Source organism: Schistocerca nitens, chromosome 12 (assembly GCF_023898315.1).
Source record: "Schistocerca nitens isolate TAMUIC-IGC-003100 chromosome 12, iqSchNite1.1, whole genome shotgun sequence".
Lineage (NCBI taxonomy): Eukaryota > Metazoa > Arthropoda > Insecta > Orthoptera > Acrididae > Schistocerca > Schistocerca nitens.
The window spans coordinates 120,992,288-121,017,570 of NC_064625.1; the positions used below are offsets into that span (position 1 = coordinate 120,992,288).

Below are 25,283 nucleotides of genomic sequence, written 5' to 3' on the forward strand. Positions count from 1 at the left end.
ACCTAAGGACATTTCTAGCAGGAGCAGACTATACATGGAACACCTGGAACTGACCACAGAGCAGCACGACCACAGGTATAAATAATCGACCCATTCCAATCGACAAGCAGTTTCTGGTAGAAAATGAAGGTAACTAGTCACGTTGTCTAAATATCGTGCAAGAATAATCCTGATATCAAGCAGAATACCTGACACCTCAAGACACCTATATACACAATTAAGTTGGTATGGAACCCTCAAAGTGCGAGTCCAACTCTGATTTATCCAGGGTTTTCTACTTTAATTTGAATTCAGTCATCAAACTAACATGTTAATCAACAACTGTTGAATCATAATTTTTAATTAAATTAATGTCTTTCTATTTTTTAATCACTGATCACACAAGAATTGAGGATAACAGATTCGTCTACAGATTTCGCACCTCAGATGATAATTATTCTTATTTACTATATTTATAAATAACAATACTTAACTGTACTACTGTTTCACCATTCTGAAAGCAACTGTGAAATGCAAATAGTGAGCAACATCTACTCTCTTTCGACCTACATTTCCGTCCTTTTCCTCATGCAAGACTTCCAATAAAAATAACTTGTAAACTCCAACTAATAGGCTAAAATACAATGTAACATATTAATGATAAAATAACTGAGCAGTATTATTAATAATGTCTGTGTTATCAATAAGATATTTCAAGTTTTTGTACCAAATTTTAATTTATTATGAGTATTCGCATTTTCATGTAAACTGCAATTAAAAATAAAAATTATATTGCAATATTTGAATTAAAGTAAAAAAAAAATTGCATTTGGCGAGAGCCATTGCCCTTCCAAATGGACAGTTACATTAAGCACTCAGGTAAGGATGGATCCGTTACAACTGCAGAAATGTTTTGTACTTAACGGAGCTTCGATATCTTCAAAGTCAATTTTTCAAGATTTCCCAAGAACCACATCTAACTGCTTTGGGAAACTGATGGTTTCCAGACACTGAGCTATGAAGTACACAGGAAATGAAAGAGGACCAGTCTATAAGGTCCGCATGTGCAACGCAGTAGAACACGTTACGCATTTTGCATACTGAGTAATGGCACATATAAAGATGCCACAGAAGTGGGATGGCATCTATCAGTTATCACTTACTGTCAAGGAACAGTGCAGGCTGTGTGGACCATAACAGCCAGGTCACATATTAACTTCCTAAGATAAATTCTGCGACTATGTTTACAAAATTACTTTGCTTGAAAATTGGTTACAAAGTGATTAACCTTCTGAAACTTACATTACCTAAGGGGTTTCAGTAAAGTATTTCAAGTAATCTAAAAGTGCCTCAGCATTGTCTAGTCATGTGTCACTGTAAGCTTAAGGAAAGCATTTGAAGCGTGAAATCTATGTCTACAATGGATTATTAGCATTTTTTTTTAGGAAAATAGTGTTTTTGCTATGTTAAGTTTATTGATACTACTTCTTATTTGCTGGTTTCTGAATTCTCCACATAACTGTGATGTCAGGAAGCACCAAAAAAAGTTATACACCACCTTACTTATAATTAGGAAGTATTCAGAACAAATTAATTCCACACTTTTAGTGTAAAAAAAAATTAAGCAATGCAAAAATTAGAGGCCTAGAATTTTTAATAAGTTGTTACTACTAACTAACTTTTGAAAAGATTGATCGCTAAGATGAGCACATTCCTGTTTCAGTTCACACAGTGGTCTCATGAAATGAAGTTATCTGGGAATAAAACTCACCTAATTTATTTCAAAATATACAATTTATAGCACACTCAGATGTGGTGTAAAATTTTGGTGGTACTGCTGAAAGTTTGCAATAATCTGATGTAGCAACTGCTCAACTTCAGACAGGGTTAGCATTTGGTAAAAATCTCAAGACGGCCCCATTTTTGTTTTTTAGTTATTTTGACTGCTCTGTGCTTCTTTTCAGCTGATGCCAGTGAGCTCTATTTTTTTTTTTTTCATTACATAAACTGTACCATAAAATGTCCTTTTTGTAGCAGCCAACATCATAGAGAATAATGAGCAGACGATTTCAAAATATTGCGTAAGTTCAGCAGTTTCGCTGACAGCTCCCAAGAGCCTCAGTAATACAGATCCGTATTTATAATTAGACGAGTATTCCCATGTATCCATTTTTCTACTAAAACATTGTGGATCTTTCATTTCCCCTCCATGCACAATTAAAGTAAAGTAATAGTAAAAATAAAACATCTGCCTAATTATGATTCCATTACATTTATGAAATGTTCAGTACCCAATTTTAACCAAACTTTGCTAAGAATGTAAACTATTTGAGGCATATTAAATAATGTTCAAATTATCACTGCAATAATCTTTGCCAGTGACAAAAAATTTGACCACTGTGTTAACTGTAGAAATGAGAAATGACAATATATGAATTTAATATTTAAGGCAATGCACAGATAGTTTTACTCAAACATCAGACTACCATAAAATTCAACACTTGCAGATGTTGACTGCATCAGAAAGGTAAGCCTGCAAAGCAGCGGAAGCATAAATTGACAAAGACATTTACACCCACAGCTCAAAGCTCCTCGATGATCTGAAGTTCCTTTAACATGTTACAAGCGACATCCTTTAATACATTACAAGCGACACTTACACAGAGCTAAAGAGAAGACACAGTCCCTACAGACAGAAAGTATAGATAAAATCATTTTATCTTTTAAATGAAATTGCAACCTTGTAGGTAACTTAAATATAATGACAGTGAGAAAATTTTCGAGTAAACTAATCTGCACCCAGCACTTTTTCCATGTGGTGTCCATGTTCCTGAAGGAAAGAAAGTAATCTATGTTAATTAAAACAGAGAGTAATTTTTTGCATGACACTAGTGATCTTAAAAACAATTTCACTGTCCTAAATAAATAATTATAATGTATGCCAAAATGACCAATAATGCTTGGTATAATCAGATACTAAGAATCTATGGAAACACATGTGTTACAAGTGGTCTGAATTGCATGTTTCCAAATATTGTGCCTGCAAGGAAATAACTACTTGAACTTTAAACTTACTTCACTTAGGCTTTCATCATGTTTTTCAACTTACGGCATAATCTGTGTATTAGCTGTATCAAAAACTCCAATTTATCATTTCTGTCTCAATCCTACAGCTGCTTGTTACCTCATCCCTCTGAGCATCCCATTGCTCACTGCTTGCCATCAATCGCACAGGCTCAAAAGCTTCTATTGGTACAAAAATTCAATTTCAAAAGCACTCTTCTATATGTTTAACACTTGCCTCTAATAGCCAGCTAAATGATGTTACTGATCTAGACCCATGCCACAAGTCCTCAAAAACAAGACAAACTGTGCTTGGACACTCGTGCACACTGTATAGACCAGTTGTTAGTCAGATGTTGTACACAAAACTGTAAAAACTAAACCTGGCTAAACTAAACCACAGAAATTTTCAGTTCACCTGCCGCTAGTAGAATAAAATGCTATTCTGAACTATGAGATGACTATGTTGACTTAGAATTCTTGAGGGTGCATTCCTGTACAAAGAAAAGGAGTACAGACAACTTTCTATAAAAAATTATGGAAATCTAATCATTTCATGAAATCAGTACAATGAGATTCCAGTGACAGGACACTGATAACACAAAGATAATATGAAAACTCTTAACATTGTAAAGCATCTCCTGTAGATGTCTAATAATTCACTACATTCTTACAAATTTTTGCCATTGCAATGTTGGTGAAATCTGCACATTTCCATATTTGTACACCATGTGTAAACAATTTACAAACTTAACACAACATAAAACCCAAATGCTAAAAAGATAAGCTATAATGTTCTGATCCAGTAAACATCACCTACATATCCAGAATTGCACTGCACAAAAGTCAAGAACATTTTCTAGAATGCAGGTAGCAGTATTCTGTTTGTGAATGACTGACCACAGCAGGATTCCCTCAAAATATAAAGCATAAAAATTGTTCTCCTCTCCCCCTTCGTCAATTTGCTTGCAACCAGTTTCTCAAGATGTGCTATAGCAGGAAACATAATAAGACATTTATGGACTTCATTGCACCCTTGTGACGCCAGATGTTGTCATTCTTATCCTGCCAAAACAAATGCTGTCGGGGTTAATAAATTTTGCATCAAAACCACCAGTGGACAGCTAAATTAAGTCTCATAGAAGAGAACAGTTACCTTAAATGAAAAGCAATTTAAATACAAGAATTAAATAACAAAATTTTCATTTAAATTATATATTTGTGAAGCATCATGACTGCAGGAGGAAAAGTAATTAAAGTCAAAGATTAGTAAGTCACACAATTTTAAGAAAATATTTTCATTTAAATTTGTAGCAACCAGCTAAGCACAAAAGGAAGGGGTGGTTATTTAACTTTCAGAATATACTGAATGGAAGTCTGGTCCCCCAATTCTTATATTCACAGCGTAAAGTACTCAAACTCCATCAACAAAATTTTGGAGGTCATTTTCTGAGTACACTGATATAAGGAACCTGTGCTCTCTGGTGGCTCAATAATGCAATTTCCTTTTCGTTTAATTTCTTACATAGTTTACCTTTGTGTCAGTACTACACTCAAAATATCTATGCAGCACGAAATATGTTGACTGATATGTGCTCAACTTGTTCTGTTCACTTGTGGTACCTGTTTTTGACAATAGCAATTCTCGCTTCACTCTTCATCCTCAACTTTGCATTCGGTACTACTCAAGTCTGTCACCAGCTTTGCTTTTCTGCCAGTGTTAGTTTTACACTAACAGTGATACAGCAGTACAGATAGGTTTACTGATGTATAGCTGGTGCATAGACACCTCATATATGGGTTCACTGAAACCAACAGGAGAGTAGCACGCCATCACTATGCTCAGTTATCCCCAAACTGATGGTTGTTACATTACTCTGTATTTTGTGTCATACATTTTGGCGATTGCATACTACAGGATTATCCACTGTTGTAAGGACCAGACCATAGACAATAAGGCAGTCAGTTACAGCCAAGGAGTACTTGGCTGAAAACTTGTGGCAGTTTAACCACTTGACGTGCATGTGGCTGTAAGAAGTAGAAGATTTTACTAGGAGAAATAGCGTTCGTCAAACGTTCGCCAGGTCTACACACGCCCATATTATTGCCACTCCATAAAATCTTACTTCACTGTCCCTGAGACCAATGACAGCACAGTTCGTATCATCCTAACTGGTAACACACATCAGTTCTTTGGGTGAGTCACCTTTATTGACAGACTACAATGGGTAGTTCAAAAGTTTTAATTATAACCTCAAAAAAATAAAGATACATAATTAATTTACACACTTCCACAGCTCTGGCACACATCAAAATTCCTCGCGCCACGGTACTGCAGCTTGTTGCCAGAGGAGACTGAACAAAATGGAATATCATGCAGTAATCTCTTTGCACCTCAGTGGAAATGCAGCTTTGTCAGACTGACCACTACACCAAAAGAAGTCATGTGGGTGGCCTGACACTGCTGGAACCCTCTGCTCCACAAATTACTGCACAGTATTACATTTTGTTCTGCTTCCCCTAGTGGTATGCTACGTTTCAATGGTGTGGGGATTTCAAGGTGTACAAGGCCCGTACTTTCAAACAACAAAAACTTAATTATGCGTCTTTATTTTTTATGTGATAATTAATACTTTATGGTTATCCCTCACAGTTAAAAAATCTTACTTCAGTTACCTTTTGATGTATCAGTCTTTTGCTGGCTGTCATACCTCAGCTGTGACTAAAATCTCGTGCAACAGCCAACATGGAAAATTATCTTTTGGTTGTTTAGTAGAGTATGCTTCTGAGTTTGGAAGCCAATAAGTTATTTATTAAGCCAACTGGCACAAGGACCATCTCAAGTGTTTCCATGGCATCTTATTCCTAACAGTGGACCTGCACAAGAATAATGCCTGACAAATGTGATGCTCTTACTATCATCTCCCATCCAAACTCACTCTATTGACTCAAAGAGGAATAACTTGTCCACCATACTGATAGGTCACGAGAGTAGGTTTACACCATCAACATGCTAAGAGCACTCTTGTAGTACGGTGTCCATAAATCTAACCATAAACTCCGCAGTGTGCGGCAAAACATCCTCCTTAATTTGAGTTGAAATAAAAAACAAACAGATCAAAATAAATAAACTATATAAACTTGAATGGTATTCACACAGTTGGAATTTTGAAGCAATGCATCACACAAGTGATGTCCTCCACTATCAATGCACTGCTGAAAGCAACATGTCAAATTCCACACCATTCTAACAAGCATTTCTTGAGGAATAAGACCAATGTCTCCCTGTACTGCATTTCTCAGGCTGGCAAAGTCCTCGGCTGTATTTGAACATCTCAGCCTTAAGGTGCCTGGCCACAGGGGAAAGAGTGGGGGGGAGGGGGCACACAGCTTTTAATGTCTGGTGATCGTACTCACCGAGAGTCATCGTGATGTGAAGAAATTAATCATCAGGGGAACATTTGCCTCTAACCATACTTGGTTACTCTGCAGCGAATTGAGTCTGGATGCAAAAGAAGTACTGATCGTGTGAGCACATCACAAACTTTACTGCCACAGTAGCACCATCCGCCCCAAAAAGTAAGGACCAATTATCCCAAATCTTCTAATTGTACACCATACAGTAACAGTAACACAACCGTTACACAGCATTAAGTTCACGAGGGTTCTGTCCACTCCGAAATTGGCAATTTCGACGAATGCGTACCGCTAAGTACGTGCCAATCATTGTGCTCATCACCACAGCATCTTCACAGATGTTTGCATATGACTTCACACAACTGTGGAAATTACTTAAACAATTGTTGATCAGCACTCTTCTCGTACAGACACATATGCAACTCCTATTGCAAACTCCGATGCACACTCCGATCACATAATTGAAGAGCTCTAGCATCTTTTAGAGCAGATCTCTTTGAACACTGCTAAAATGAATGCCTTACTGCATTAATGTGTTCCGCAGTTCAAACACTGCAAGGCCTTCCTCCTCTTTTCTTTTAACCATTTCATCACTTACTTTAAAGTTTGACTATGGCAACACAAGTCAACAAAACTTCCCACTCCATAGGTATAATTCATGTTAATACAGATTCTTTATTTTGATTCATCAATTTTTTATCTGAACCTTAGATTAGGGAGGATGTTGTGCTGCACCACTGATACAGATTTAACAAGATCCTGTAGGAAGAAGTGACAAGAGGAGTACGGTGCAAATACAAATAAAGATGATGGTTTACTATTCATGTTTTGAACAAAGTCAACAAAATGCTAATGATCTTTTGTGATAAGGAAGATAACTACAATTTTGGAGCACTCTGTACTGGCTGGTTGCTGAACGCAGGCCATTTCATGTACCTAAAAGAAACACTTTCATACCACTGCCGAAGCAGTTGCAATCGGAGCAAGGCAGAAAGACGTCCCATTCTAGCATCCTCCTTTTCTGTGTTAAAAGTCAATAAAATTCATTTCTGATTTTCATATTTATTGTACCAGTGTGTCTGAGAAGTCCCAGTACCATTGCTCGATCAAGTGAGGTGCCAAGAAAATGCATTCACAAAAAAAGCAGATAAGCTTCGAATACTGTAGTAAACAATGTAGGACCACATTAGTAAAGATTTTGAAACAGAAACATTTACTCTGATGTTTGTGAATGGGTTATCTCGTGATGACACTGAAAGGAGTTGCAGCCTGTTGTGCGTTGTTTGTGCAATTTCCACACACTGTGTCTCTCAAAAAAATTATTTTCTAACACGTGTGATATATTGCACACAGGAGGGGTGTGACTTTATGGTCTAAATAAAATTCCCATTATTTGCATGAATTGGGTAGGTACCTGCCCCACTTTATGATATGGGTGGGACGTCATCACGAAAACTGCCTGGACTATCCCCCCCCCTTCCCCCCTCTCCCCTCCCTATAATAAAGGGTACATGAATGGTACTTCTTATTTGGACAGAGATTGTGTGTGGTTACAAGAGGATAGAGCTCCAGCATACTTTGCTACTCATGTGTGCGAGTTCCTCAATGTACAATTCTGAAGCCACTGGATTGTGCGTAATTTTGCAACAACTCTAACCCCACTAGAATGGCCACCACAACTCTCACACTTTAGCATGCTAGACAATTCATTATGAGAATTACTAAGTCCCACATGGCTCTATGTCAGTGCAACAGTAATGAGAAACTACACAAAAGACTCTAAGAGGGCTTTTGAAGCACAATTCAAATGGCGTCCATACAGGTCCATTTATATGTAAGCACTGCAATGTACCCTGTACTGTTCTGGGATATGACGACTCCTCAGACACACTGTATATTTGTTTCACACAAAATAAAACTAACACTGCAATTCAAACACTCTGGCAGCAAACACTGGATACCAACTCTCTCGTATCTGCTGAAATATGAGTTTCTGCATTGTAGTTGCTGCCACACCTGGAAACTGCATTACAGTACTGAATAAAAACACGTAACAGCTAAAGGAAGTTAACTGCGAGAGCCATACAATTTAACCCGGACACTTACTCCTGTCGATGTTCCTCTGGAGGTGAGCTGCAACGCGGTGGCGTGCGTCATTGTACTCCAGGTGGAGGCCGAGCCGCAGAAGTGTCGGGTTCTGCTCCACCAGGCCCGTTATGTCCATCTCTATCTTGTTGCCCAGCACCTGCGACCTCTGCAAGATAGTAAGTTTGCCTGGCACCACATTACAATATTACGGTCTCTTATGAAATGCCACAAAAGATACTTATCAATTACAAAATGTTTGTCCAAACACCTGTGATGACCGACCCATGGTTTCAGTTTCAAAATCACGAAAACATTTGCCAGTGTCATTTCCAATAATAACTGGTTGCAGCGAAGGTTGATGTTTGTAAAGAGAAGGTGACAAACAATGTACTCACTTTTCCTTGTCTCTCCCCTACACAGTTTAGGGGGTCATACCTCCAACATCGAGTAGGTTTACTTAAATGTACAGGACATTTATATGTGTGCATTGGTTTCCTGGTGAAATACCACTTGAAAGTGTGTGTAGCATGCAGGCAGATGGATTGGTTGTTGAAGGAATTTTTGATAATGTAATGGGCCATTATCTTCAGGGTACCTGTGAAGATTGGCATCTCCAGATAGAGGGCTCGATGTACATACCTGCTGTCTCTCCCTCCCCCACGCTCCCTTCTAAGCAGCAAACAACATGAACAACTCCTGATCATTGCACAATGTCAAACTGTAAAATGAGATAGGTCTCTGTTTTGTTTCTCACGTTTGCTCATTACTCTGCTCATAAATCCCAGGTACACAAGATTCAATCATTTCTATGACTGCCTTTTCTCTGTTTCTTCTTAAGACAGTCACAATTACTGAACAGTACTAAGACAATCCCACACACCCTCTTCAATGTACCGTCATTATTGCACAAAGGCATCACTGCCTGTGACCAGATGAAATCAATCTACCCACTTTTTCTTTATTGCAGTCTCATTTTTATTTTGGCAATTTACTTTTTACTTGTTTACCTAACACTATGATTGACAAGCTCTTCTCATTGCTGCTCCTAAATTTTCTTCACTTAACTGCCTTCTTGAGGCCTGACTTTTTATGGAAGTAGCCAGCTGCCCCGAGAAGGTGGCGGATCGCCGTGATCTCCCCCTCCACCTTCCTGCTGCAGCTACTGTGGTGCCCTTGTGTTCCTCTGGGCGCCCTCTTAGCCCACCGGCGGGGAGTTCATCTGAGTCATTATCCTGCGTGTTTGTGATGTCACATCACCTAACTGCTGCACAAATAGTGTTTTGCCTGAGTTATGCTGTTGTGTGTACTTTCTGTTGCATTGTTTTCATTCCACAATCCTGTTTTTACTCTGCTACTTGGAAAAGATTGTTGACATGTTAAAGATGTTATTTTGCAAGTACACCTTACTAAACATATATTTCACATTGTACTTAATCATCCAAGCATATGCATATGGTCTCTCTCTCTCTCTCTCTCTCTCTCTCTCTCTCTCTCTCTCTCTCTCTCTCTCTAGTAAAGTTGAGGAAAGACTGCATTTTACTGGTGCCTCAGATACACCTCTTGTATTTATTACTTCCTGTAAAATTTTGAGACAGGAATGCTGTCCTGTTACGCACATTCAGGGGGTGAAAAACCAGTACTTATAACAGGCACATGTAAAAATATGCAACACTAACCCAGTTTTCAGAACTAATAGTTGATTCCTTTGTGAGGAGAGAGAGTAGTTTGAGGAATGCTAAAAAGGAAGAGCAGATATCTCAGACTCCAGAATGACAGGGGTGCACTTGTGTTGAGGACATCTCCTGTATTTCCTGTTTTGCTTTTCATCTTCATTCTCTCTTTCCTCTCTCTCTCTCTTTTCTTTCTGCGCGCGTGCGCGCACACACACACACACACACACACACACACACACACACACACACACACACAGAGAAATATATGTCACAAATCGAAACATACTGTGTTCCAATTTATCAAAAGATGTTTTAATGTTAGTGACTGGAATGTAATAAGAAACTGCACTTGCACATCCTGCAGTGCTCAATGGTTAAGACACTGAACTTTCATTCAGGGCACTAGTAGTTCAACTTCGGAGTTTGAGGTTTCACTAAAGCAAATGGCTACTTCGATAAAAAGTCAGGCCTCAAGAAGGCAGTTAAGTGAAGAAAATTTAGGAGCAGCAATGAGAAGAGCTTGTCAATCATAGTGTTAGGTAAACAAGTAAAAAGTAAATTGCCAAAATAAAAATGAGACCGCAATAAAGAAAAAGTGGGTAGATTGATTTCATCTGGTCACAGGCAGTGATGCCTTTGTGCAATAATGACGGTACATTGAAGAGAGAGTGTGTGGGATTGTCTTAGTACTGTTCAGTAATTGTGACTGTCTTAAGAAGAAACAGAGAAAAGGCAGTCATAGAAATGATTGAATCTTGTGTACCTGGGATTTATGAGCTGAGTAATGAGCAAACGTGTTAAATGAGATATGAAGATAGAAAAATTTTGGAACTCTCATCCATTTTTTTGGGACTTCGTATACACAGGGGCTATCAGTATTCAGAAAAAATAACATAATCCACAAGGAAAATGGGTTTCAGTTCAGCCAGTGGTGGAACCTAGCACAGATGCTGCTCCAAATGCAGTGAGGTCAGAACACACAGCAGTGCAAATGTGAAGCACAGACTGAGATCCACCCAGAAACGAGCCACGCTCACCACCACTGTGGTTCAGTCTGGAGTGGAGGCAGCAGAGACATAATTACATACCACATTCTCAAGCTCAGGACATCGGTCAGCAGGAGTAATCTGATGATTTTGTGTAATGCCATTGAAAATTTGTTCTACAATGACCAATCCAGCCAACCGCATGTCCAAGACACTTTGAAGCAAGTAGTGGTCTCTAGCTGATTTTTCAAAATGTAATTGCATAACACACACTTTCTATAAACTGATATGAGCACAAATATGATTTAAAAAAATCAGCCTGCGACTCCTGAATCTGTTAAAAACTAGCCACAGCGGCTGACAGTTATGCAAAATATGACCCCCCCCCCCCATCCTTCCTCTCTCTCTCTCTCTCTCTCTCTCTCTCTCTCTCTCTCTCTCTCTCTCACTCCTTCCCCCTCTCTATGCCAACGGGCTTTTAGATACACCTGTCTGGTGCTCAAAGGCTCCACTATGTTGTGAGTAACAATCTGTCTTAATACACATTGTCACAATACATTCTCTGTTTGACATCACCATAATTGTTGTGTATTATTTATTGTTGAACTTTCTTATAGGATCACTGCATACTCCTATTGATGTGGGTGTGAGTGAGGAGAAACAAAAATAAGTTTCATGTTAATATTACAATGAAGTAGTAAAGGATTTTACATTATAATTTGTATACTGTACACATACTTTTAAAAATTAAGTCTTATTACGTAACAGGACATAACTTCCTTATCTAATACAAAACTGAGATAAACAATTAACAGGGCAACAGGGTAATGGGTTACTTGTGGAGGACACCCACTACGAGATACACAGCTGATGGACTGTCAGTGCAATATCTGTGACTTGACCAGATATTTCAGTTTGACCTTAGTGTCCATGTTGTAAAGTTGTGTGTCATTATCTGTCTATGTATTTGTTCAATAAAGTGCAAGTTCACCTTATCGAGCTGTCCTTCACTTATATCATACCTGCACTGTACCAGACTTCCACATACTAATTTGATATTATGTTGTATCCAAAAGTTCCTGATATATATCAAAATTAACACTCTTTCTCTAGTTCATATACTGCACCACCACCTTCAAAGTAGTAGTCCTGGGAGAAAATACAATCTGAAAATTTCTGCCACTTTTGAATTGCATCCTGGACGTCTTTTATGGTGTTTAGCACCCTCTTCCATTCCATTTGCATCTCCACTGCATCAAAACTTCGCCCCTTTAACTTGATTTGGGGAGCAACTGCTATCTTATTTTTGGTAAAAAATTTCTGATTAATCTTATTTTTGGTAAGAAATCTTATTTTTGGTAAAAAAATTCTGATTAATGAAGGCAGTGTGTCATCCTGCAGTGCCATGTCGGAATAGGCAGTTATTGCAGTTATTTGAATTCCACTTTTGTGGACGTTTTCTTCTCGTTTCCTTCCTCAAACGTCTTAAAAGATGAGGACAGAACTTTTATTGACCATCTAACTAGGAGGGATAAAATCTTCACGAGCTCTGGCAGTATTTAAGAAACCTTAGTCTTGAGTTTTATAAATTTTTTGGCTGACGTGAAGAATGAGACTAACATTGTGATGAACTGATACTTCGTTTCAGGGTCATGCCATAAATCCAACTTCTGTTGCCATGGGCAGCCTTTGAAAGGAAGTCTGGATCATCTTGAAACAAGTGTTTGTGTTTATGTTCTTGCAGACCTACAAGTGATGCTGCTTCACATCATATTGAAACTATTGTGTTACAAACTGGCATAATCCTTCTAATGTTCAGTTATTCTGACAGAACGTTCAGGTGTACCAAAACTATTTCCAAAGTTTAGCATAGTTCCCAAATGGTCTGTCTACCATCTTGCAGAATCATCACTTTCTGAACATTTTCTGGTCTGATGAAAAATGACAGTTGACCAGAATAGTGGTCATCATCACTCAATTTTTGCCCTTTTTTAGAATGCTTATGCCAGTGTTTAAGTCTGTGTCTGCAAAAGCTCGGTGCAATTTTTGGTGTCTTTCTGCAACAATTTTCCCAAGTTCAAAATGAAATAGAGAAATTGCTCTTTCAAGTCAACCCCTGCAAACTTGTGGAAACATTACAATAGAAACATGCTCACCAATAACTAACTAAACCAATCATCATACAGTCACTTGCCACACTGACACAAGAAGCAAGTATGACAAGAGCCCTACAGGTATTTCAGTTTGTACTTTAAAAAATTGTGCCGCAAAAGATTCATATTTCTGTAACTTTTGGATATCCCAAAATATTTATAATGAAATCCAGCAGCTACATAAATTTACTAATTAAAATTTGTTGTAACACCAAATCCTGAACAGTGAATTAGAAGAGAAAATGTTTATTGCACATACCTGATTAGAGCATCTGAACTCTTCAATTGTTTTGGTTGCCAAGAGGGATTTAATAAGCTTCACAATAACGGGTGGACTGATGAAGTTTGTTTCCACACTGAAAAATAAAAGTGAGAATTAAAATAAAACTTCCTTGGACAATTACTTTCAAAAATTAACAGAAGTAAGAGAAATTAATAGAAAACTAAAGGTAGATGAGAAACTATACTCATGAGAAAAGCTAATAAATACAGCAGGAACAAGAATAACCATTAGCAGGAAATCATTTGTCTTGGTTTCCCCTTTATCCAGCATCAGGCCACATTGGGACATCTATCGTATTTCTCCCCTTCCTCTCTCCTTCCACTGTTCTTCTTCTGAAACTGTTTTGTTCCAGTCCAGATTCCTTTTTCTTAAAACTCTTCTTTACTGAGTCTATCTTGCTCTAGCTCTCACTCCTGCCTTCAGCATTGGCCTGTCTTCATTTTGGTATTCTTCCATTTCTCTTGACATGTTACAACATATTATTCTCAATTCTCTCATTCTGCTTTTATACTCCAATCCCATTTCTAACATCTTCATTTCTCACACTCTCTCTCCTCATTTTCCCTGAAAGAATTTAATTTCAGTGGCTTGGATTCTACTCCCTACTCGATCACAGCTTCCCTTTCATGCCCTGTAACAGTCAGAACTGCAGTCTGGTTTCTGTACACATTTTAAAAAACCATTCACTCCCTGTATTTTGCCCCTACTACCTTCTGAATTTCGAAGAGAGTATTCTCATCACTTTTTCAAAAGCTTCTATTAAAGATACCAATGCTTTAAATACAGGTTTGCCTTTCATCAGTCTGTCTTCTAAGTTAAGTTGGATCAGTATTGGTTTATGTTTTGTTACATTTTTCCATAATCCACACTGATGTTTCCAAGTTCAGTTTCTACTGGTCTTTCCATTCATCTGTAAGTAAGTCATGCCACTATTTTGCATGCATAACTTTTTAAACTAACTCTTCAGGTATACTCACACCTGATAGCACCTGCCTTCTTTGGAATTGTTGAATTTTTCTTGGAATATAAATATCAGTTACAAATAAAACTAAGACATGTTTCAATGAGCTAGGGGTATGAAATACTTTTGGTCCAAGATGATAATCAACAACAATGGGTAACAAATAGCTTTTGAGAGTCTGAGATGTTTCAAAATAATTCATTACTCACTTGACGACACGTAAAGTAGTGTTGCGCTCGAGTGCTTCTGCTAACTTGATAGCAGAGTTGTCCGTCATTCCCACATTGCTCAAACTCAGTGTTTCCAAATGGGTGTTCTCAGGCAGCGCATTGAAAAGGTGCTCAAATTTTTCTTCAGAAATATTCTGAAACAAATAAAAACAACAGTACAAATACACAGTCTCATAGGAATTCCATTTAATAGGAACTTACAAGACTTACTATTATCATATAATGTAACAACCATGGCCAGTTTTTGCAGTAAGTTGGCCACCTTCAGATTCTATACGGCACAGGTGCTGAACAAAGCTTTATTTTATTATAAATGAGATTGTGTCTAAAATAAAAGGAATTTCATAATACATCAGTTAATACACTACATACACAGGCTTTAATTTTTTGAGAAAAAAGCAACTAGTTACACCATCTGAACAATAAAACTGTAAAATTGCTATTCAATCTTATTAATACCAAATACTATCTAATTGGCACAAAAGTTTTAAAATTTAATAATGATACCAATTACACTGCATCTTACACGGAGTTATGTGAGCAGGCAACATAATGTGCTGAAATTGAGGATTGTCTGTGGCATGCACTACCTCTGGAAAGAATATGGGAGAGGGGAGGGAGGAAGAGGGAGGGTGAGATGGGGGGGGGAGAGAGAGAGAGAGAGAGAGAGAGAGAGAGAGAGAGAGAGAGAGAGAGAGGGGGGGGGGAGGAAGGGGGGGAGGAATCTGATATGGATATTTGAAAATCCACCAACAGACCTTAATGTTGTTCCAGTTGAGGTCAATAAGAGTGGGGTCATCATCCTTGACTTGCTGAATAGTTGAGTCGGGATCTGTGAGGTTGGGCGGCTCAGCCGGGTACGGCTTCGGCTGCGAAGCCTTCGTGATGCCATCCCAGCCCAGACCGACTGGCTGGTCCTTGTTGAGCAGAGATGCGTGGTACTGCTCCTGGTTCATCATCGAGTGGAAGCCCAGGATAGCTGTCAAAGAATTGCTATAATATCACCATCTATGTACTTCCAAGGAGTACAGAAAACTTGCAGAACTGCAAGGAAAAGACACTTACACAAAATGTTATGTCTGTTTGTAATCTAGAAAATAAAGTTTTCAAGCTTCATATTGTAATATAACTGTCAATATCGAATAGTACTGTAGAACATGATACACAAAACTAATGTACGGCCAACACATATTTATATTTCATATTCATAATTTCTCTCTTCAATCTCTGCAGTGATATTTCTTAATTATGATTATTCTTTAGAGAATTTTTCTTCAATTAAAACTTGTATGAAGATGGCTAAAATAATAATGTCTGATAAAAATACAGATGTAAGATGCAGCTCATTGTTCGTGTACAGTAAAAATATAAAAAATCCCAACATTAATTGGAAAAGGCCCAATATTACCAATATAATCATAACAGCAGAAAAAATGAAGTGATGTAATCAATTTAAAGCTATTTAGTCACGAAAAACAATAGTTAAAATGGATTGTCAATGATATAGTAAATAATAGAAAATGTGTGTAAAATAGCAGAAGAAATTGCAATTAAGATGAACAACAACAGATTGTAACTATCTGATCGTTAGATTTTTATAAATAGGCAGGTGGCAGAGTCCATTTGGAAGTAGTAGTTGTACTCAATATCTTATATTCTGTTTTATGGTTGGTATTTACACAATGATACTGATGACATTGATAACTCTGTCTTGCACCTGCAGAAAATAAATGTTGGAATAAAAATATGTCAGATTATTACAAAATAAGAACTCAGCACCTAATAATTCTTAATCCAAAATAAATGTAAGTAACAAATATAAAATGTTTATTACTATTTTAACAACGTCCACTTCATGTGGTGATGTGTTTAATTATCTGGCCAAGAAAATCGGGTTAATTCTTCATGAAAATGTCAAAATTTTATAGCCTTGATGAAGTTGACTGCATTAGGATGTACAATAATTCCCCCTTTCCCCTTTTTCTCCCTCTCTTGATGAACCACCACTACCGTTTGGGCTTGTTACACAGTTTGTATGTCTATCCATTTCTTATACATTTACATTATGTTCAACGCAATTACAAATCCTCACAAGTAATATGACTGGAAAAACTCACGCTTCATAAATGTGAAATATAATAGTATCGAATTATGAGATTTAGTAGTTAAAATCTGTACCTCTTCACATTACGTAAATGTGGTACAAATACATAAAACTTCATTAGGCAAAGTGAGTGAAAGACAGATTTGTTTTAGTGCAAATGTAGAGGAAATCACATACAAAATGCTAGTATTTGCAGTCCTTATCAAGAAAGTGTGACAGCAGCATAGATCAAATAAATCAGTCATGCAGTCAGGAACCCTACAGCTCAGCAAAACTCACACTTGAGTGTAACAGAGATGCTAGGGAAATTTAAATGAGAATCTTCAAAGTAAATGTTATTTTGTTCTCTCTAAATCCCATTCAGTAGATTTAGAGAATTCTGTTGCAGCCCTCATATCTCACATAGGAACCACGATAGTAAAATGGAAGATACAGAAGGAGGTTGCACATCGAGGTATATAGGCAGTAATTCTTACCTCAATCAGTACGCAAGTGAAATAGGATATAAAGTGGCCAATATATGTACAAAATACCACACGTTGAGCAATGTATACATCTGTATTTGTAGATGAAAAAACCTTTTGGTATTGGAAGTCATGAGCACAAACATTAGATTGAGAATATTAACAACACAGTGGAAATTTGATGTTACATTCTCCGATTTTATGTTTTTTGCAATTTTACACCACAAATTCATAGCCCCTGTGAAAAACCCATAAGATTAATGTTAAAAATTCCCTGATTTTACATTTCTTCCTAGTAAGGTTTACCTCAATTCTAAGTTCTTACTCAACTTCTCGCTTGACTTACGTGACGAAGGGGACCAGCCACCACCTTTCCTTGTGTCACTTATAGCTCTGTCTCGTCTTTTTTGCATGTATTTCCGACTTACTGTACTCAGCAACAATATCAACTGTCAACTTTTTAGATTCAAACATTGAATCTCGAAGAACACGCTTGGTCATAATCGAAGAAACGTCACCAATTTCCAGCTGGTGAACTATTATTGGATGGCGACTTGATAAGTCACCTGAGAGTTAGTGCAGCCAAAACACCACACTAACACATGTAAAATGAACTCACGTACTGGATGTGTGGCAAGTGGGAGTGGCCCTTCAGCAGGTAGGGGTGAAAGCATTTTGTGAACTGCTGAAAATATACTTTTCATGCAGCTGATGTGCTATGACAGACATGTCACACAGAAATAGAACAAGGGTTTTGCGATAGCACATTTTAAAGACTTTCGTGTTCAAATCTGAAATGATACAGTTGCAACAACCACATAAACTCCTCATGCATATACTTCGCACCACACACTGTAGATCGTAAAGATTGGCAGCAGTGAGAGTGCACGAAACGAAACTGTAGCACCTGAGCTTTCTTTCAAATTTACATTTTACACAGTGTACAGATATTCACTGAGTTGACTTCTAATCAACTTGTAACATCAATGGGAGAAGTAAAATCATTTTCAATTGGAGAAGTAAACTCATTTTTTCACATCTCTTGTTTCTCTCATCAAGCCTAAAATAACACTTTAATGGTGGTGAGCATAAGAAGTGGCTCATAAGAAAAGCATTAAACATAACAGCAATGGTGACAAAGTATGTCATTAAGTAGAAATCAATATTTATGCTTATGGTTTAACCACTCAGCTGCTGTGATGTTTTTGGTTTAATTCAACATGTTCATTAATTTTTGCTTTTTTCTGGGTGAGCACAAAGGATCATCTCTCAAAAACATATTTTGAACATATAATCTGTAGTCACAGTATGTTGGAAAACAGCTTGATTACATTATACCCAGATACAAATTTCAATTTTTTGAAGAGTTTTTATTTGCTGTTACACATCTGTGAAAGCATCAATGTTTAGCAGCCTGTTCACTGTGCCTGTCTGCGACTTAATGCTTTCTCTATACAGTAAGTAGTGATCTAGCATTTCACGATAATATATAAACCTATCTTGGAGTTTCCACTGTTACAGTGAGAAAATTCATGCAGTCAATGGAAAGGTTGTGGCCCACTATCCAAAAAGTTGAATTGCAGCAAGAAATATTACTTAGGTATCACCAGCTATGCAGTTCTTGATGCAGCTAAGAAATTTTTTGCCAAACATACGATTTCAATGTGTCATCAACTGGGAAGTATAATAGCATTTGAACCTGTAGTTCCTACAACAATCACTATCTGGCAGACAAAAGATTGTAACCGAAGCGTACAGAAAAAAATTACAGTTATTTGAAGTAGGACAAACTGTGCAAGAATTTAAGACACACCTGCTTGAAGCAAAACACCACTTTTGCACACACATCCAGACTGATAAACAATTGACAATGTTTCATCTGAAATTGATTTATCACACAGGTCTGTTCAGACTGTGTGTATTAGACGTGCACTACATTATTCTTTACATATCATTCCAAAGGTGCTGTCTCCTGCACGAAGGAAGATCTGATGTTAATAGCAGACCATCCCATAGCCATGGCTTATGCAGCTGAACTGACCAGTTTCTGATAAAGGAGACGGGTGACCAGCAATAAAGTTAGATATCCCACTTCCATGTGCAGATAAAAAATATATTAACTGAGCAAAGGAAAATCTACTTGAGAAAACAAAGAGACAGAAATGCTGGCCAGTACCTTTGGGAGGTGATATTCTTGTTCTGCCAACACACACATTTAAAAAGTGAAAAACTAATCGTATTAGATCTATCCTCAGAGGAAAGGGGGATAGGTTCCAGAAAGTTAGGAAGGAGCACCAGGACACTCTGATCCTACGAGTGAAAGGGACCTGACTGTCGTTAAAAGGCAAAATTAGTGCTTTCACTCATAAATGTGTCTATTGGCAGTAGTTGAATTTCGCCTCCTGAAGTATGCACTAGCCCGGCATTCTGTTTATTTGTATTAATAGGTAAATTAAACAATGGCATATACAGGATAGAATTTAACAATATTACAAAAAGGATAATTGCTACTCACCATACCAGTGAAGGTGGCGAGTCACTGATAGGAACGACAAACACACTATCAGAAAGCCAACAGGGCCTTCATTGGAAGTAGACAACATAAACTCGTGCAAACACAACTCTCACACAGATGACCACAGTCTCTGGCTGCTGAGGCCAGACTGCAAACAGCAGTGCACGATGGGAGAGGCAACCAGGTGGTGGGGGTAAGGAGGAGGCTGGGGTGGGGAGGGGTGGCACGGCAGGGATGGAGGATGGTGAAGTGCTGCTCCTGGGAGCACACAGGGATGAGGCGGAGAGAAGGTAAAGCAGCCAAGTGCAGTCGTGAGGTCAGACGGAGGACGGGCAGGTGGTCGGGCAATTCATCACAGTATCTGTTCCTTTGCCACATGGTGCCCTGCACATCACTATTGGTGCCACTTCCCTTTGCACTAACATTCCTAATGCCCCTGGCCTTACCGCTATTGGACACTACCTTTCCCAATTCCAGATTCCAAACCTACAACCTCCACCTTAGTCACCATGGCCAAATATATCCTCACCCACAAATACTTCACCTTTGAAACACTACCTACAAACATTTCTGGGAAATGGCAATGGGCACCTACACGGCAGCATCCTATGCCAACTTATTCGTGGACCACATATAGGAATCCTTCCTAAACACCCAAAATCCCAAACCTCTCACTGGGTTCAGATTCACTGATGACATCTTTGTGAGGATACCCGGTCCACATTCCATCAGAACCACAATACCTTCTCTCCCATTTGCTTCACCTGGTCCTACTGAACCCAACAAGCCACCTTCCTCAATGTCGACCACCTCAAAGTGGTTACATCAGTAACTCTGTCTGTATCAAACCTACCAACCATCAGCAATACCTCCACTTTGACAGCTGCCACCCATTCCGTGCCAGGAAGTTCCTTCAATATAGCCCAGCCACCCACGGCCATCGCATCTGTAGTGATGTATGGTTCCTCTCGAAATATGCTGAGGGTTTCACTGACACCTTCGTACACTGTAATTACCTTCCCAACCTTGTACAGAAACAGATCTCCTGTGCCTTGTCTCTCCAGTCATGCACCACCTCCCAAAGTCCCCCAACCTGCCACAGGAGGTACATTCCCCTCGTGACTCAGTACCACTCAGCACCAAACCCACACAATATCCTCATCCATCCCTACACAACTCCTGCTCCCAATCCCTCACCTCATGACTTACACCTGTGTAATAGACCTAGATGCAAGACTTCTACATTCTCCCACCAACACCTACTACTACAGTCCGGTCACAAGCGTCACCTAGCCCATCAAAAGCAGGGCTACCTGTGAAACGAGCCATCTGATCTACAAGCTAAGCTGCAACCACTGTGCTGCATTCTTCATGGGCACGACAACCGACCAGCCATCTGTGCACACGAATGGCCACCGCCGAATGTGGTCAAGAAACAGCTGGAGTAATCTGTTGCTGATCACGCCACCCATCACTACGTTCTTCATTTCAATGACTGATTTGCTGCCAGCAGCATCTGGATCCTTCCCACAAACATCAGCTTTTCTGTACAGGTGGAAACTCCCACTGCAATATATCCTGCATTACTGTAACCCTCCTACCCTCAACCATCAATAGTCGTTGTCCTTACCCATCTAGTCCCTTCTCTGTTCCCATTCCAGCACTACACAGCCACCTATTCCACTGATGTTCCCAGTCTTTTTTACTTCTCTCCTATTTCTATCATTTCCCCCCCCCCCCCTCCGTCTAACCTCCCGACTCTGCACGTAGCTGCCCTACCCTCTCTCCACTTCATCCCTGTATGCTCCCACAAGCAGCACTTTACCGTCCCCCACCTCTATCCTGCTATCTCCCCCCCCCCCCCCTCCCAAGCCACCTCCTTCACCCACACCACTCAGCTGCATTTACCTATTGCCCCTCCCGTCACGCACTGCTGTTTGCAGTCTGGCCACAGCTGCCAGAGACACTGTGTGTGTGTGTGTGTGTGTGTGTGTGTGTGTGTGTGTGTGTGTGTGGTGGTCGGTGAGGGGGGGGGGGGGGAGGGTAGGTAGGGAAGGGGGTGGCACAGAGTGTTTCTTGAATGAACTGGTATTCATCTGTTGGAAGAGAATGCTGTGTGTTTAATAGACATTCCCTATGGCCAGTAAGACACACCCACAAAAACAGGCCAAATAACTTTGTTTTACAGCAGACAATACCCCTGCACATCAGACATTAGTGCTAAAAGTGGCAGTCCTATTACCCAGACTAATGCCTGTTCATTTCTGCTCATTCCTCTAGCTCAATATGAAAAAGAACATACTATATTTAAAATGATTTGTCACTTTCAGTGAATGAGATGTAAAAGTATTTAAACCAAAGATTGTGCACATTTGTGAATGCGTGGTCATAGTACTTACATTCCAAGTAACTCCTTTATTTTTAAAGAATGATTGAAAACAGTTACCTACAAAACAAACACTGCAACGATCGAAGAGAAGTATCAGACATAATAAATTAATATGCGAGGAATAATAATAATAATAATAATAATAATAATAAAACAAACAGTTTGCCACCTTCCACAAACATCTATAATTACACACACACACACACTTTAATGAGACAGCAAATGACATGTTTATACTACCTACTCCCTAAAGTATGTAGTATTAAACTACCAGAAGATATCAATGAATAAAATACATATTACTATGGAAGTGTCTGTGATACTTTGAAATACCACAGTGGCCATCTTCCAATGACACAATAGCTCACCTGCAAGATCAATTATTTCCTCCTGCGTCGCTTTATCGAGAGCAGTTTCATACTCGTCACCCAGGTCTATGGCAATCTGCTCATCAGCATCTATTTCACGTTGTGGAGGTGGTGGAGGTATCCACTGAGAAAAAATTAAAAAAATCCACCCCATTTGAGAGACAGACACAATCAATCCATTAACTGCAAAATATCAAGTCTCACCATTACCTACTTATATCTTAAAATGCTGGCAGTACCTGCAATCTGTGATTAGAACAAAACAGATCTATTAATTTACTTTTCACTGTGATTAAAACAACACACCAAACAATGAAATAAAGAAACAAATTAATAGACACATTAACCTACCTTCTTTTCTGCGCTTATGGACTTTTCTTGTTTCACGGACAAACTGCTCAAAAATGGTTGTTTGGTTTGATGATTCAACGGACCAAACTATTATGTCAACAGTCCCTTTTTCCTCAGACAGACAGGCCTACATGACTGATCTACAGCCTACCATGCAAAACCCAAGGGAAGAAAACCCCCAAGGTCTACATAAGGTCAATGAAGGCAAGATAAGGGACAGAAAGAGGAAAGGGAGACAAAGGAAGAAAGGCAGCAGGGTGCCCCATCTAGGGTGCAAAACTGGAGTACAATGAGGAGACATACATCCCTGATTCCCCCCCACTAGCTCAAAAGTGGCTTGGCAGCATCCACGAAATGAGGAAGAAATTTAAAAACTGTTATTAGAAAGTGGTATTGACAAGCTGGATGTAAATCCTAATTTTCTTCCTGAAAGTGACAAACAAGAAAGTGGAATGAGTGAAAAACAGCTGGACAGTAAAGATAACGTCGTTATTCCTGTCAGAAATATCAAGTGCACTCACTAACATTAACTGAGGTTCTCTATAACCTACTGTGGTTGATTCTGGTCCCTCCTTCACTGAGTCACCATCTTACTGCTTGTCGAGAGATGGACAAACTAATGCATGAAAAGCATTTCCAACCAAAATGTCCATACCGTACATACTTCACAATATAATTATGCATTGTAAGATGTAAAAGGGTGCTGTCAAGTACTGCCTGAAGGCCACAGTTGCGTATGTCAGTGGCAACGCTGACGCATCATAATAAAAATGTAAGCAATATAAAATTGCTTTATTTGTTTGGTTGTGGAAGGCACGCAAACTTGCTGTGCTGAGTGTTTTTAACTTTCAGGGATTTTCTTCTGTCCTGTGAACCATAGTGACAACCTCGAACCTCCATTTGCGACTGCTGAGCACACGACACCTCAACTTCCATTATGTGTATTCCAGCCAGGACTCACCTTCTTGCCACGGACGGTGCCAGGTACGTACGGCTTCAGCTCCGGCTTGTCAGGAGTCTCGAGAGCCTGCTTGTTGATATGCTCTATCAGCTTCTTGCGGTTCAGTGGGCCTGTTGGACTTTTCTCACAGGAGTAGTTGCAGCGCTGAGAAGGTGGCAGAAACTGATCCTATAGTAAAGGGAAACAAACAGTCAATTATTTCATTCAGATCAATTAAATTCTGTGCATAAACCATTTTAAGACAAAGAAAAGCACGGATTTCATTCAAGTACGTAGTCACAATATCACTGGACACTGTCGGCTTTATCTTGTTATGCAATTCATGATCTGTGTCCTTCCACCCAATTTGCATTGTGTCTTAAGTTAACCTTTTCTTTTAATGCCTATGTGTCACCCAAATTTTCCCAGACACAGCTTTGACAATTTTTATTAGTCATATGGAATTACAATCATGATAGGGGACTGTTAGCAGCGTAGCCTGAGGTCTAGGTAAGGCTGGAAAGTGCACGATTCTCAGCTGCTGAAGCCACTGGATGTAGTGGAGTTATGACAAGTAGCTCAACTAAATTTACTAAACAGTTCAAGTAGTAACTGAAATGACAGTGAATTGTCACAGGTTATGAACATCTCACATTATTTTGTATTGCTATTTTGACTGCATATAATACAGTAAACCACACATAATTTGTTCTTGCTACGGTTATTTTACTGTTAGCTTTCATTATCAAGAATATTGTTTTCTTCAAATACATGATGCATTTGATCTTTTTATTGACTTCAGGATCCGATACATCTGCTTCCAAACATTGCTACGAAACTCATTGTCTTCCCCTCAAACCTGTAAGGGAGAATGGGATGTCTAAAGCTTGTAACATGGTAGGGAAGCTGCAAAATCTGAAAATGAAAATGCAAAGGCTCAGTTTAGATATTGTGGGAGAGGGCGAGTGTGTGGTCAGGGAGGTCAGTGAAGTGAAGTGAAATGAAAAGAAGATAAGGATTTATGGTCACACATATATAGGGTAATATCAACAGCAGCAGAATATGGTGCAACAAGAGTAGGATCTGTTATAAATAGGAAAGTAGGGCAGAGGGTGAGTTACTGAGAAAAGCTCAGTGACAGGACTGTTTTCATCAGAACTGACAGCAAAACAATGCCAACAACAACAAATTTACAGACATACTCCTCAGGTCGCCGTACTGACTGTGGTGGAGAGTACCCTGTACCATCACTAGCCATTTCCTTTCCTGTTCCAATTGCAAACAGAGTAAGTAGAAAACGACTGTCTATATTCCTCCAT

General features: G+C 38.9%; 1 protein-coding gene across 8 annotated transcripts in view; it reads right to left on the minus strand.

Annotated features, from left to right (window-relative positions):
* The window catches only part of LOC126215213 (tropomodulin), a 430,703-nt gene that overhangs the window by 21,538 nt on the left and 383,882 nt on the right, over positions 1-25,283 (minus strand). For all 8 annotated transcript variants that reach the window (XR_007542104.1, XR_007542102.1, XR_007542103.1 and 5 more), the window contains exons 3-8: positions 23,986-24,153; positions 22,674-22,797; positions 15,592-15,812; positions 14,813-14,967; positions 13,619-13,715; positions 8,566-8,713 (exon numbers count right to left, since the gene is read on the minus strand). Coding sequence is in view for 4 of the 8 variants with exons in the window: in XM_049941877.1 (XP_049797834.1) it covers positions 8,566-8,713; positions 13,619-13,715; positions 14,813-14,967; positions 15,592-15,812; positions 22,674-22,797; positions 23,986-24,153 (913 nt within the window). In the remaining 4 variants the exon portion in view is untranslated. The remainder of the gene's footprint in view (positions 1-8,565; positions 8,714-13,618; positions 13,716-14,812; positions 14,968-15,591; positions 15,813-22,673; positions 22,798-23,985; positions 24,154-25,283) is intronic.